Source organism: Manacus candei, unplaced genomic scaffold, assembly GCF_025592945.1.
Source record: "Manacus candei isolate 608988 ecotype Guabito, Panama unplaced genomic scaffold, ASM2559294v1 h1tg000023l, whole genome shotgun sequence".
In the NCBI taxonomy this organism is placed as follows: domain Eukaryota; kingdom Metazoa; phylum Chordata; class Aves; order Passeriformes; family Pipridae; genus Manacus; species Manacus candei.
In genome coordinates, this window is record NW_026138071.1 from 14,754,718 (window position 1) to 14,769,059 (window position 14,342).

General features: G+C 39.0%; 1 protein-coding gene across 1 annotated transcript in view; it reads right to left on the reverse strand.

Moving 5' to 3' along the window:
- PDE11A (phosphodiesterase 11A) overlaps nucleotides 1-14,342 on the reverse strand; it is a 128,164-nt gene that overhangs the window by 28,571 nt on the left and 85,251 nt on the right. Inside the window, exons 11-15 of the mRNA XM_051787836.1 lie at nucleotides 13,635-13,781; nucleotides 13,424-13,531; nucleotides 8,134-8,243; nucleotides 5,294-5,384; nucleotides 2,214-2,314 (exon numbers count right to left, since the gene is read on the reverse strand). Coding sequence (XP_051643796.1) covers nucleotides 2,214-2,314; nucleotides 5,294-5,384; nucleotides 8,134-8,243; nucleotides 13,424-13,531; nucleotides 13,635-13,781 — 557 coding nt within the window. The remainder of the gene's footprint in view (nucleotides 1-2,213; nucleotides 2,315-5,293; nucleotides 5,385-8,133; nucleotides 8,244-13,423; nucleotides 13,532-13,634; nucleotides 13,782-14,342) is intronic.

Below are 14,342 nucleotides of genomic sequence, written 5' to 3' on the forward strand. Positions count from 1 at the left end.
CATCTCTTGAACACTCCCAGGGATGGTGACACCACCACCTCCCTGGACAACTTATTTCAATGTCTAGCCAATCTTCAAGTGAAAAAGTTTTTTCTAATATATAATCTGAACCTCCTCTGGTGCAACTTTAGACCATGTCCTCTCATCCTTTCACTTGAAATATAGCAGAAAGACTGACCCTCATGTCTCTAAAACCTCCTTTTGGGTAGTTATAAGGAATAATGAGGTCCCTCCTGAGCCTTCTCCAGACTAAACTCCCTCAGCCTCTCATTTCTCATAAGACATGTTTTCTAGACTCTTCACCAGTTCTGGTGCCATTCTCTGGACATGCTCCAGCACCTCAATGCCTTTCTTTTCGTGAGAAGCCCCAAACAGAACACAGTACTCAAGGCGTGGCCTCACCAGTGTCGAGTACAGAGGGACAATCACTTTCCTAATCTTGCTGTCCACGCTATTCTTGATACAGGCAAAGATGCCACTGGCCTTCTTGGCCACCTGGGCACACTGCTGGATCAAGTTCAGCTGGCTGTCAACCAACACTCCCAAGTCCCTTTCTGCTGAGCAGCTCTCAAGCCACTCTTCCCCCAGCCTGTGGTGCTGCCTGGGGCTGTTGTGACCCAAGTGCAGGACATGGCACTTCGCCTCACTGAACCTCATGCAGCTGTCCTCAGCCCATCACTTCTGCCCACTTCATTTGAAGCTGTCAGCAAACCATGTCATACCAGCCTCACAGATAACAGGCAGTCCTAACAGACAGCTTCAAAAAGAGTGCTTGAAAGGGTTTATTTGTCCTGCTCAAAATATTCATGTCAGCAAGCAGAAATTCCTTCATAGGCTAATGTTTAGAAGTTATTTATAATAAAACTACTTGCTAAAATTCTTTCTTAAGAATACTTCTTGGGGAATAGACTTGGGGAAACAAAGAGTATCAATGTATCTACTGCCAGTAGTGTTTAAAAACAACCCCTGGCACAGGAACCAAATACTGAGAAAAATAGACAAAGCAAACACTGCAGCATCCCAAGTAGTATTTTTACCTTTAACAGTTAAGGATACAATGTTCATAGAGATACTTGAACAATTTCAGAATAAAGACTTTGCCTGAAGTTTTCTGGAAACTTGGTTTGGTGTCATCCACCAGCACATAAGAGGAGCAGGATCCAGGTATACCACCCTAAGAAAAACATTACTAAATGATACCCAGAACTGTATGGGATAGGATCCCAGTGGACATCAAATAAAAATGACCCTGAGATTAGTTCAGTTGGTTGGAGCATGGTGCTAATAACGCCAGGGTTGTGGGTTTGATCCCTTTATGGGCCATTCACTTAAGAGTTGGAACTGATGATCCTTGTGGGTCTCTTCCAACTCAAAATATTCTGTGATTCTGTGAAAATTCCCAAGGATGAATTATTGTCAAGACTGCAAAGGTAGTACACTGAAACTGCACATCTGACAGCACTTCTCTAAGTCAGGTGCAGGCACGTGCCAGAGAGGGGGATGTCAGAAATGCAGTGTGATGGTGACACCACAACCCTTCCAACACCATGCATGCTCCCAGACATTCTCACTGGGAAGAGCTTGGTAATAATTACCAGTATTTGAAAAACATAAAGTAGCACCCACTTGAAATCTGCTTAGAGATTTGACTTGAAAACAGGGAAAAGGAAGAAAACTGGATGAGAGTGACTCTATTTTACTTCACTTCAGTTTTTTAAGACCTATTCTCATCCTGTGATGCAAATTGGCATAATTTGTCTTCAAAGAAGCAAAGTACATGCTTTTGTTACCTCTGCAACTGGATCTGTAACTAAATACAATATTTCTTTACATACATGTTTAGAAATACTGAAATGGTGGAGATGAATTCTCAGATGTTGTTGATTTTCTACATGCCTGAAGAAATGATCACAGAAGGGACAGAAGAATTAAAGGACTGAGCTGTAACTGATTTCTGGGATTGCTTTGAAGTATAAGTCTAGGATTTCACTTGCTTTTGGTGGATACAGACATGTTACATGTTAAAGCAAAACTTACTTGGACACTTGAGATATTTCTATTAGCCTAAGATACACTAAGTATTAAACTAAAGCTCTTCAACTGTAGCTAAACACTAATTTCCCATATTATATACCCTTATTGGTATTTAATAGGTCATTAGAATAAGTTCTCTGAATTTTCATTTGTCAAATACAAGAAATGCCAATACTTACTCAAAATACAGAGTGAGGTCTGTTGCCAATATCGATTGCTTTAGAAGCTGCATAAGGTCACTGTAGTCCTTAGAGGACAAGTTAGCAAAGATGTTGTGACCCTATAATGAAAGAGATAAAAGAGGTAAAAGACTGGCAATCAATATAGGTTTTGAAAAGGTTTTCTAACTCTTTAGTCTACTGTTTCTCTGTAACACAAGCCTTTTCTGATTCATGGTAAAACTACAACAAAATAATAATGTTAATACTGCTGAGATTACATTGAGGTGGAAGAGCTGATGATTGTAATCCAGCACCTGGTATGTTTTTCTAAACTCTGCTGAAATTATAGCCTCTTGAGTAAAGATTTACTCTTTGCTCTGACCCTGCACAGACTCAGTTTATGGGGGAAAACTATGGATACATCTCAATCTTTCCTCTTATTAAATGTTTTGGGGAGCTGTGCATTGGAGCTTTTGAGTTGTGCTCCTAATAGATTTATCTGCACTGCTGCTTGCAGGCACATAAGCTGCTGTAAGAGCAGTCAAGGACACTAAATCAGTTTTTCATTCAAAACAGCCCATTTGCTCACTCTGCCCATTACTGCCTTGTCTTACAGCCATTGCCTACACAGGCTAAAGAACCACATATTTATATGCAGTTTAAACACCCTTTGTGGGCCCAATTGGTGGCTTTTTAAGGAATTGTGGATTAAGAATTTGAAAGGTGCTCTATGGCCAGAATGATAGGAAAGAAATTATTTTACACTGCTTTTTAAGAGTAGGAAGGTCCTTTTGTAACTGAATTTCTGTAATTCCTCTATGAAATCCCAGAAAAAATAAGCTGAAAGAAAACAAAATTAATGGAAAATTCTAAATGTAAACTTAAGAAATTATCTTTGTGACAATAGTCACATATAACTATATTAACATAAATAAAAGAATTACAGGTTGTTTGTTCTTTTTTTTCTAATCACCTCTAGAAATGTTGAAGTTCTTGCTAAACAGTCTTATTTTGGTGGTATTTAGTCCTGTAGTGCCCACATTCAGTATGCACTGCCATCTACTGCCTAGGAAGATTAAAATGCTCTTAAAACCAAGAATTTTCCAGTAACAGGATTGCTATAACCATGATGGTATGAGGACATATATGAGATAAGGTCCAGAGGTAGAGATGGCATTTTTTATTAGAGCAGCTAACTGTTGGACAGAAAAAATAATTTACCATGCATAAAATTATTTCTTTTCAGCTAGATATTGAGGTTTTGAGAATTTAAAGCTTATTTATGAAAAAAAATTACAATCAAAGTACTTAGAAGAAAGTAAAGCAAAATGTACCAGAAAAAGAGTTCTTACAACAGGGGTAATTTACCAAGTTGTCTGTTATTCTCTAATATCTAGTGCCTTTCTGACCTGTTTTATTGTCTAGAAAACCATGTCACTACTAAGCCCAAGATCACTATATTGAGGTTAACATGTCAAGAGTAAGGGATAAATACCTCCTTTGTCCAATATGCTAAAAACCTGAAGAAATAATACAACATACTATGTTTCCTTGTAGTCAGCAAAACCAGACTAGAACATTTCGGCTAGTTTGAGAGAGACTGGCTGCTCAGCTGGCAAAGGATGGTGTATCTTTAAGTAGATTGGGGGATCCACATCTGCATTTTTTCCAAACTAAATGGTATTATGTTCCATTAGCAAACAGTATGGATTGGACAAAAATCCTGTAGGATTAATTTTCTGGACTAGAAATGAAGAACTGGAAAAGAAGCTGTCTGAATGATCAAAGGTGAGGACTTGCATTTCAAGTAATACTTTACATCTCTAAAGAAGCTGGACTAGAGTCCAAAGAATTTTTTGTTTCATAAATTTATTGATTTTTAAGCTGGAAAAGATAAAGAAAAGCATCTAGACTGACACGGAGTTGTCCATGTCTTGAGTCTGAGACATTTAATTATGATGAAGATTTCAGGAACTAGAGAACTCACTGTTTTCCAGAAAACCTTGTTCCAGAGGCTGAACAGAGTCACTAGTTTAGGAAAAAAAAAACCCAAACAAAAAAACCCTATCCTTTTTCCCTATTCTGAACTAGTCTGTTTCTCATTCAAATGCTGCTTTTTCCTACACCTTTCCCTGGTATTATAAGGGAATTTAATTTCTAATATCACCTTTTAGATAAGCTAGCCTAGGCTAAACAAATTGAGCTGTTTAAATCTCATGCTGGTGCCCTCCTTTCCTATGTTTACTTTCTAAATATAATGTCAAGGAACTGAACACTAAAGCCACAGTCCCATGACAAATCTCTCTGGCAGTGTACACAGAGGTAAAGCCATCCGCCTGCTCCCATTTGACGGTGATCACAGGGCATTCCCAGATGCTCTTCAGAAGTTACTGCAGATCAGCATATGGTCTCCAACTGTGCTGCACGAACAACAAATTTTGGTTTTATATTTACTGAATGCATTTTGTAACAATCTAGCTGTGTAAATCCACTGTTTCGTAAGGACTGCATGTCCATCCTTCTCCTTTTTCCACAGCATCTCTGGGGTAGTGCATGCTGTAGATACTGTTACACACAAGATATTCCAGGCAATAACTATGTCTTCATATGTATCTGCAAAGCAATTACTGTACTTTGGGCAGCATGATATTACTGATATTTATTTTTAAAAATAATTTATTAAAAATATGAAAAACCATCACAAAAATACTGACTACAGAAAGACTGTCAAAGAAATTAAATTGGTGCAGTAAAGGATGACTGTGATATTCTGAATATGATACCTGTGGGGAAAGGTAAGAGTTGTTTCAGCTACCTATAAACCACTGAGCAGGATATATGTAAGAAGACTGAGAAAAGCTGACAGTATTATTAGGATATGTTCTCCTTGCCCCTCGCTGATTGAGACAAATATAATCTCTGGGCTCTATGATCAGCATTTGTAGTTGTTTAATTTTGTGCTAGTTGTGACCTTTGTGGTAACCAATAAATAATTCCTCAAGGAGAGGACATTAAAAAGGTACCATGTGTGGTATTTCCTTTCTTCTGCTGAAACTGCCCAACAGCTTACAGTGAGATTAATAGTAATGCTTTTGTACCTCACTTTGGAGAATCATGACAGCATGATTGAAATGGTGATGCTCCAAGGTAGCAGAGGTGCCATAGAGCTGAGCTAAGGCTGATCCACTCCTGAAACAGAACATGGGGAGTCAACAAATACTGCTCATCTGCTTACAAAGCAGGTTTCAGAAACAATTTAGTAACAAAAGCACGTAGCCACAATTCACCTCCATTTCAGCAACCACACCTAAGACAGTTGACAAGGTCAAAAATACTAATTTAAAGCCAGATACAAAGCATTTATGTTCTAGACTTTGCTAAATATCATCAGCTGACTAACAATTTTTCTTGAACTACAAGAAATTTTGTAACACAACTTTCAAAGTGCCTCAGCAACAGCAGAGGCGCACCATTGTGCAGTAAAGACACACAGTAACATCCTTGATCTAGGATTGGCTCTTCCACTACTTTGTTTTTTTAATCCTTAATAGACATAAACACAATGGCTTACGATGAGCAATTAGAAACTCTTAAAATAAATCCCCAAAACACAACAACAAAAAAACAACTACAAATGCACTGAGGTCCTGTCAGTATGTAAAATCACACATTTAAAAAAATACTAAGGTAAACAAAAAACCACAAGTGAGAGCAGTGACTATAAAAGCAAAGTTTAGCATTGCTTCAGAATGTATTTTCTCATCATGTTTATTGTCTAAACCAAAATCAGATTCAAAATGCACAGAGCAGGTGGGTTTTCTAAGTTTCTAAGTTTTTCTAAGGATAAAAATCTATAGAATACAATTATAAAATTGCGAATCATTGGGAGGTGCAGAGAAAGGGACTGGATTGTCAGAATAGTTGCTGTTCACACTTCTGGGATCCAGCCTAAAGCAACAAGATGGGTTTTCTTTCCAAAGAAATGAGAATAAGAGATTATGCTAGAGACAGGAAGTCTCCTAGGAGCATATGCCATAAAACTGCACCATACTGATACTTAATTATCAGAAGCAGCTATATTAGAGAGAAGGATGTCCAGGAAACATTGTCCCTAGAGAATGTGATGCTGAGATATATAACAGAGCCATTTCAAACAACTGTGATATTGCCTCCATCATATACCTCTTGAACTTTCATCATACAGAACAGCAGTATCGAATACTGAAGATAAAACAGGAAAAAGTGATGCTTAAATTTATGTCAGGTTAGAGGAATAAATCATAGTTGCTGTTATGAAAACTACAGCTTCTGTTTTCAGGGATGTTTTATGCATGTGTGGTAATGTTTGTCTTTCATTAAATGTCTTCAGCAGTTTCTTTATGGAGTCATAAAATGGTAGCCTCCTCTTTGTACTCCATTGTCAAACAACAAGTATAAGTGATAGCAGCCTAGCGCTGAAACCCTACACCTTTAACTGAGCCATCCCTCTGCACAAATGATGCTGTTGTGTAATGTTACAGTGGAGAATTGGTTAACTTAATCAGAGACTAAAATTGCTAAGATGTAAATTTTAGGTCTCGTAAATTAGGAACATAAACATCAATCAGCTGAGCTTCCTTCCCATTTGTCTCGTCTATTTTGATTCTCTTCAAGTCTCCACTGCAAAAAGGCATCTAGCAGTGCTTGGTAACCTTTGCACCATGAGCTCTGTCTTTTGAGCACTGCAATTGATTTTCCTTGCTATGGTGATTGAAGATCCAGACAGTGTCATTGTTTCATTGAGATTGTATGGCAACACCAATACCTCAGGAAATGGCAGCTTAGTGAACATCAGAAACATCAGTTTGAGTGATGTTCACCGAGGCAACTTGCCCCCCGAAATGCAGCAGCGTGTACATACACACATTGCAGCAGAGTATTTCTGCAAAAAGTAGGACAAAACAGGCTAATGAAGCATTACACTGTCTTTCAAGTATCTTTGGACAACCATTTGACCACTACCCCATCACACTGGAGGATTAGCAGGAAAGCAGAACAGAAAAAGCTGCAAATGCACACTGGGATCTGCAGGACATATTCTGACTGTAGAGGACCTAGGGAGTGAAGAAAATCACATGGGATTTGAAGGAGTCTCTGTGTCTGACAGCTTTATTTCACAGCTTGGCCAGGATGTTGCCAGGGGACATTTTCTGTTGTCCTGCCTGTTCTCAGGGAACACTGATTTTGGAATTAATTTGACCATGGTCAAAGGAGTTTCCTTACTACCACAGTAAGAAGTACCACCCTCAAAACTTCCTCAAGCCTGCTTCTACCTCACTGTGCCTGATGGCAGCAGCATGGACAGTAAAAATACACGCAAGTCAGGGCTGCTAAATCAGGTCATAAAAACTTTGAATAAAATAAAATTCATTTTCAGAATTGAAAACAGTCTGTAGAGTAAGATTTCACATCAGTGAAGTATGAATCATACTTCGTAAGCTAGGAATTACTTTATGTATGCTTGCTTATACTGGTGTGAAAGTTTTTGTGAAAGCATTATTTCAGTTTTACTTCTTTTCTTTTCTTCTCAATAAGGGAATAAGGTTTTACTCAATATCATGCATTCCAGTCAGTAAGAACAACCCAGATAGACAATTTAGATGTTTCCTGGGTTGAATACCAGAATCAATAATAGCTGAGCCTGAAAGGAACATCAAGTTTTGGCACCACATTTTAATATGTGGTGTCAGTTCAACAGCCTGCTACAAAGGACAGGCCAGCAATTACCTAAAGGAACAGAGAATGATAAAGATGGATTGTCCCTCACTGCATACAGGAATAAGAATACTTGGCCTTGGCCTAGGAGGCTTGAAATTAATGCTTCATTCTTTATCCTGGTCACCTTTTGCTCTCCCATGGAAGAAAACCAAATTAAAATAGTAAGAATTAGAAAGCTTACTTGGCTTGGAAGGCATTGTTGGTTCCCCTGTGGTCAAGGTCGTGACATAAGCATCCCACAATCAAAGCTAAAATTTCAATTTCACTTAGAATCTCCTGGAATCCTGCAGTCTGAGAGCAGAAAAAAAATAGCAGCTGTAACTATCAGTAGCAAAAGGGATAAGTAATGTTAGTCCATCGAGCAACAGTCAACTTTGTTTTGATACCATGAACGTTTCAGTAAGGAGAAGATAAATGCTTTATTGTCATATTCTATTCCCTGCTGTATGTTAGATGGTTAGCAGAATAGATAACGTCCTTGGAGTGATCTGTTATTATCTCTTTGTTGCATTTTCAGCATGCCATTTCTCTGCTACCCAGAAGGCACTGAAGGCAAAAAGAGCTGAAAACAAACATCAGTAACTGTAGACTAAGATAGTAACTGGATTTTCTGATCAGAGAAATAAAAAACCCTCAAACTAAACTGATTCCATTTTGAAATTATTGTTCTGAGAAGTATTTAGTAGATTTCTTCAATTCTGAGATGACCACTTAGGTCAGTCCCTACTGTCCGAGGTAGCTGAGACATTAAATCAGAAGACCTATAAAAGAACCCACATACAATGTACTCTATGAAACTGTTACGAACTATTAAAAGATTTTTTTTTACCTGGGACAATGAAACGAAGTGGCATGCTTTAAAGAGGAAATGTCTCAAATGGCTTTTTTCTGCTGCAGGTACCCACTTGAATTTGGGAGAGATTTTTGAAAACAGATGTAACGAAATTGCCTACAAGCAGCTCAGACTGTGTGAATGAGGAAGCTGATTCTAGAAACATTTTTTTGCCACTATACCTCTCCTCATGGATACTTGCCATAGCAGTCTTCCTGCCTGAACTGACTCATGTCAGAAAGGAAACACTGTTGGTATTGGTAACCTCATGCATCCCAAACAGATCCTGTCTGGAGGAGGTGCTAGAGCCTGTGTAGGACACCACCCTGTTGGTGCTGTGCATCTTACCCGTGGCAGAAACAACCTGGTTCTTCAACTCTTCAGAAGCAGAAGGGCATATTGCCTGCACAAAGTACTGGCTGAGCTGGAAAATCATAACACTTGTCTTTCCACAGTGCCAGTCTCCAAAGACACTTTTCAATTAGCCATATGACCTAGTCAGTATGAAAGGAAATTATATTCAAGAAATATAAAAAACATTTATATTGGAGTACCAAAGCAAGGCTAAACACTAACACCATCTGAGAAATCCCAAATCCCATTGATTTTCATTGGGACATCACACTGGCAAGAAAAGGGTTTATGTGATACAGTGAGACTTGTTGTCCTTACCTGGTAGGAACTTACGATCCACTCAGAAATGCCAGTCAATTGCAGCAATACTCTGAAAACTCTTCTATTCATCCCGAAGACCACGAATTCTACTTAAAGAAATGCACATTCAAATCCAAGTACCCTCTGTTTAGATAGTCTGAAATGTAGCTGCAGTTAATACTCAGGCAGGACAGGGAGCCAAGCTCCCCCAGGTGCTCAGGAATGCATTTCAGTGGGAACTGAGGAAGTGCAGAACAAAAAGGACAAAAGTGCTACAAAAGCTTTATAATTGCTTGAAGTTTACACATCAGAAAAGATGATGAAGTATGAGGAAAAAAGATTAATTTTGTGTAGAATCCACTGGTGTACAGAATAACTTGAACATTAGGAAAGAGATTCTCCTGATTTCTAGTGGCACTGCTTTTTTTTTTAGTTTCATTAACATGTACCCAGGCAGAGGAAATTCTCTAAAAAAATAGTAGTTTATCGCTTTATTTTTTTAAACATTGCTCTTGTATAACAAATTGTAATAAAGGTCTATCTTAAAAAGAGATTGAAAAATAGGTTTTTAACTGATGACATGCCGTATGTCATTTCGGTCTAGAAAAAATATTCATAGCTAAGTTAAAACAACTTAAAAAAGAAGTTCTATAATATAAAATTGATGTTGTAATAAATATTCTTTAGCATAACACAAGCTTTGATTAAACTCAAGGATTCAATCTGTATTGCAAATGCAGAAAAGCTGATTAGGGAATTTATTAACAGTAGCAATATCTCAAAAATAAATGCCACATTTTATTTAATGTAAAGTCTAGTCATTGAATATATGAAAGAAATATAGTATATGTCATTTAGTAAAAAACCATTTAATTTAAAACAGTGTTACAGTAAGGGGATATCTTCTTTGAACATAATGCAAGAAAACAGGGGATTACATTTCCCCATTTTCTGAATTTACACAGAGAGAAAAAAAAACCATGGCTATAGATGATGGTGCAGTAAAATTTATTTTCACCAGAAAAGGAATGACCCATAACTCATGAGTGGCACAGTCTCCAGTGAGTTATGGAGGTCATTCTTTCATGTGAGGAAATGAATTGCATTCATTATACCTTGCCCCACATCTATATGTTTTGTTATTAGCACACCAGATGGGATTTTAATTTTGTATTGCTTACTTGTTCATTTTTACCCTTTGAAATAAGTATCAATGTTAACTGTGCTGGTAAAGGCATTGATAACAAAGCTTGGGCTTGATCCTGTGTTTTACTCTCATGCAATGTCTTAAATTGTGGGAGCAGCCTTGATGCAGTGCTTGTCTTCAGAATATCTGGACATCTGAAATACAGAACTACGGCTCGCAGAACTGTGCTTATAATTGTTCAGGAGATATAAAATACGTAGGAACATACTTTAGATATGCAAAAGGCTGAGTTCACTAGGAGTGAAACAACTGGTTTACTCTTTGTTAGATTTCTGTTGTTTGGCTTGTTCAAGCCAGCTGAATTTTCCCTCTACATTCAGTAAGAGTATGGTCAGGCCATTAGAGGTTACTGCATTACAGATTAGACAGTACTATGCTATGGTAAATTCTACCTGAAAATGCCCCAAATAGACCTGTCGGATTATACTTGTGGTGCAGTCTATACTGCTGACTCTCATGGAGACATTAGAAATAAGGTGCAATAACTGCACAAAGCAGTGCTTTCTTGACCATCAGAGGCGGCCTCTAAAGCCCTTTAAAGGGCTTGTCAAAGTATTTTTCCCTTTTTTACAGTGCAAAAAGAAGACACATACTAACTCGGATGGTATCCCCAAGACAAATGCAGTAGGAGCAAGCCTTGTGCTGTTACTGGTCTCTTGACTCTCTTCTGTGTCTTTTTTTTTTTTTTTTCACAAGATCAGTCAGATCAAACAGAACACACACCTGAACTTATTCTGTCCTCCGCCAGAGCCAGAGCAAAGTGGGGTGGGATGTGTGGCTAGTTCAATGTTGTGAGCACATGCAACTGAATTGCTCAGTTTATTACCAGGAGTGAGGGCAATGAAATGAACTTGGCTTGAAAATGCCAGATCACATCCCACATACAGTCGCATCCCTGTGCTGACTGCTAAAAGGATCCTGAAATTATGCTGTGAGAACCACAACCAAAGCAGTTTACAGTGGAAGCCTGGCAGGCTGCTGGAGCAGCAGGGATGCGCTCTCTCCCTGCTGGCTGCCAATGCGGACACCTCTAGGCGAGATGGAAGTGCCGGGTGAGAGAGCGCGTTTCCCAGCGAAAAGAGCAGCGTGCCGCAAACCTGGCCTTGGAGCTCCACCTAGGGGTCTCCCCGGTGAGGCTGGGGGGCTCCTCACCCCGGGCAGCGTCTGGCAGAAATTACTGTAACTCACACCGAACGGCGCTGCCCGCCTTTGCCTTACTCATCAGAGTAAAACGCTTTTCACTTATCTAAAGCTGAAAAAAAAAAGGTGCATGTCAAATTTATGGAACTCTAAAAACCACCGACACCCGTGCCTTCCGACCAGATTTCATTCGAGAGCGTCAGAAAGTGCCTGCTGAAACAACGTTAGTTCTGCCCAGCTGAACAGCCCCGCGCCCAGAAGAAGATGTGACCGTTCTCCCTTGCTGAACGTCTCCATTTCCTTTGTCTCGTGGTGTACGGAACAGCTTTGCTACACCTCCATAAACACTCACAGAAACAAAGCCACACGGACGGGTTTGGACCAAGCACTAGACCAACATCTACCTGCTAGGGGAGGTCAGACTTGGTTTTTTTCTTGCCCAACAAAGTTCTGGCACACAGACAATGCCAAACAGAGGAGGGCAGCCAGGAACCCACACACAGGACAGTTGTGCCTTGTGAGTAGGAAAAAGGCCACTGACTGACTCAAATCCATGTAACAGTGCACTGACCTGTGCTGGGAATGGCACAGGCTGTGGAGTCTCCCTCTCTACAGAGTTCAAATCCTAAGTGCACTGCAGAGACCAGTCAGCAACAAGAACATAGGTATTCATGGAACAAAAATTAGAGAGCAAGCACACAACATCTCAGATAAATAAATACTTGCACAAATGCTACAAATATGGTCAAGTTAATGTTCACAATAGATTAGGCATTAAAACTGAACACGAAGAAAAAAATTTTAAAAACTTGAATGTTTATCAGAAAATAAGGCAAACCCCAAATGTAAAGTACAGCAAAAAAGTGTTTTGTGCTCACAGACATGTTGCTTCTCTTTCACCATATTAACTAGAATATTAAATATCCAGGATCACTGAGGTTTTTACTGATGCATTTACAAGAATTAAAGCCAAGCATGGGTTATTTCACACAGTGACGTTGCTGTGGGGTAGGGAGAGAGAGCAATTATACTTGTTCTAGTATACTAGCAGTGGTACTTTCAACAGAATTTACTTGTATGCTGAAGGGAGCTACAGGTACTGATGGAGATACATGTTAATAAAACCCCTAAGCATTAATGGTGTCCAGTGGAGACATGAGATTCACTTAGATCACTGTTCTGGAAGTTAACTTTGAAATGCTTTTAGGGAATACCTTCTACAACTATTTAGATGAAGCTGGATAAGGAGGTAATAAATATCAACATCATAAATACTTTGGGATTCTAATCTTCCTTGGTTTTGTACTTTCCAATTTAAGAGTCTGAAATAAATGTCAAATCAAAGGGTTCCAAAAGAAAAACATTTTGTAAGATCAAGATGTATAATAACAAGCTCACTCCAAGAATGCCATCTGTTTTCAGTCACTTTAATGTGCTTATGATACCACTGTCACGAAAACACTATAGGGTTTTGCCAAATATGCGATGCCTTACGTTGAACAAGTTCTGTGTGCTTTGCTATTGGAAATGAGTAGCATAATAACCAGAAAAGAACTGAATGCTGGAAAATGTTTAGACATGTAAGGCAATGTGGCAGTAAAAGCTCTTACGGGATTGCGTCTGGAGCTGGATACTTACGGTTAACATGGCAAACATTAGCTGGCAGACATTGAAAGCATGCCTCCAGTTGTGATACAAAACCATCCGGTAATTCTTCCTAACCGTCAAAAGCCACCTACACAGCGTCTGAAATTAAAAGTACAATTTGTATCAGGGCTACTAAATGGGTACAAATGGACAGAGCAGTGCCAGAACAAAAGCAGCAGATATCCGCAGCGCAGATGGTTACCTCGTAGTCAATTTTAAATTTCTGAACCATTCCAAGTTCCATGAACATCCGCAGGGCTGCAGTAATCATGGCATCCACATCAAGTGAGAAGTCATCAAAATGGATATTGTCAATGCCAAGCTCTGACACCAGAGGGATGTTTGCTGCCTGAAAATGCCAAAGGGAAATTTCCGATTCAAAACTTTGGTCTTTTTTTCCGTGTCACTCTTACAAGAAACAATCCGTACATCAGTTCTGACCTGTCAATACATCCCCTGCTTGATTCAAATGCCGAGCAGTAAAAGTCTTCATCTGAGAAATACAAACGTGTCAAGCTAACAGAGTGTGGAAAGAGTGGGAAGGAGAAGAACCTGCTATGAGCAGAAAATATGTTCACCATCACAACTGGAGCCCAGATACAGGGCTTAGACTGAAAGTTGACCACTTTACAGCTACTGCAGTAACACAATATATTCCAATGCAAATTACAGTGTTGTAATGCAAGAAACATCTGGACAGCCAGCAGCTGGGAATTTTAATTGCTACCATTTAGAATTGCAAAGCAAATATACTGCTCTGCAGAATTTCTTCATCCAAATGTCTTTACAACCATAAGTATACAAGTGCCCTCTGCTTTATACTCTTCACTACATGTACATAGAACCGAAAGAAGAGCAATACAAAATATGTCTAGCAGAAGTATTTTCTAAAGTAAAATGAAAGAATTTT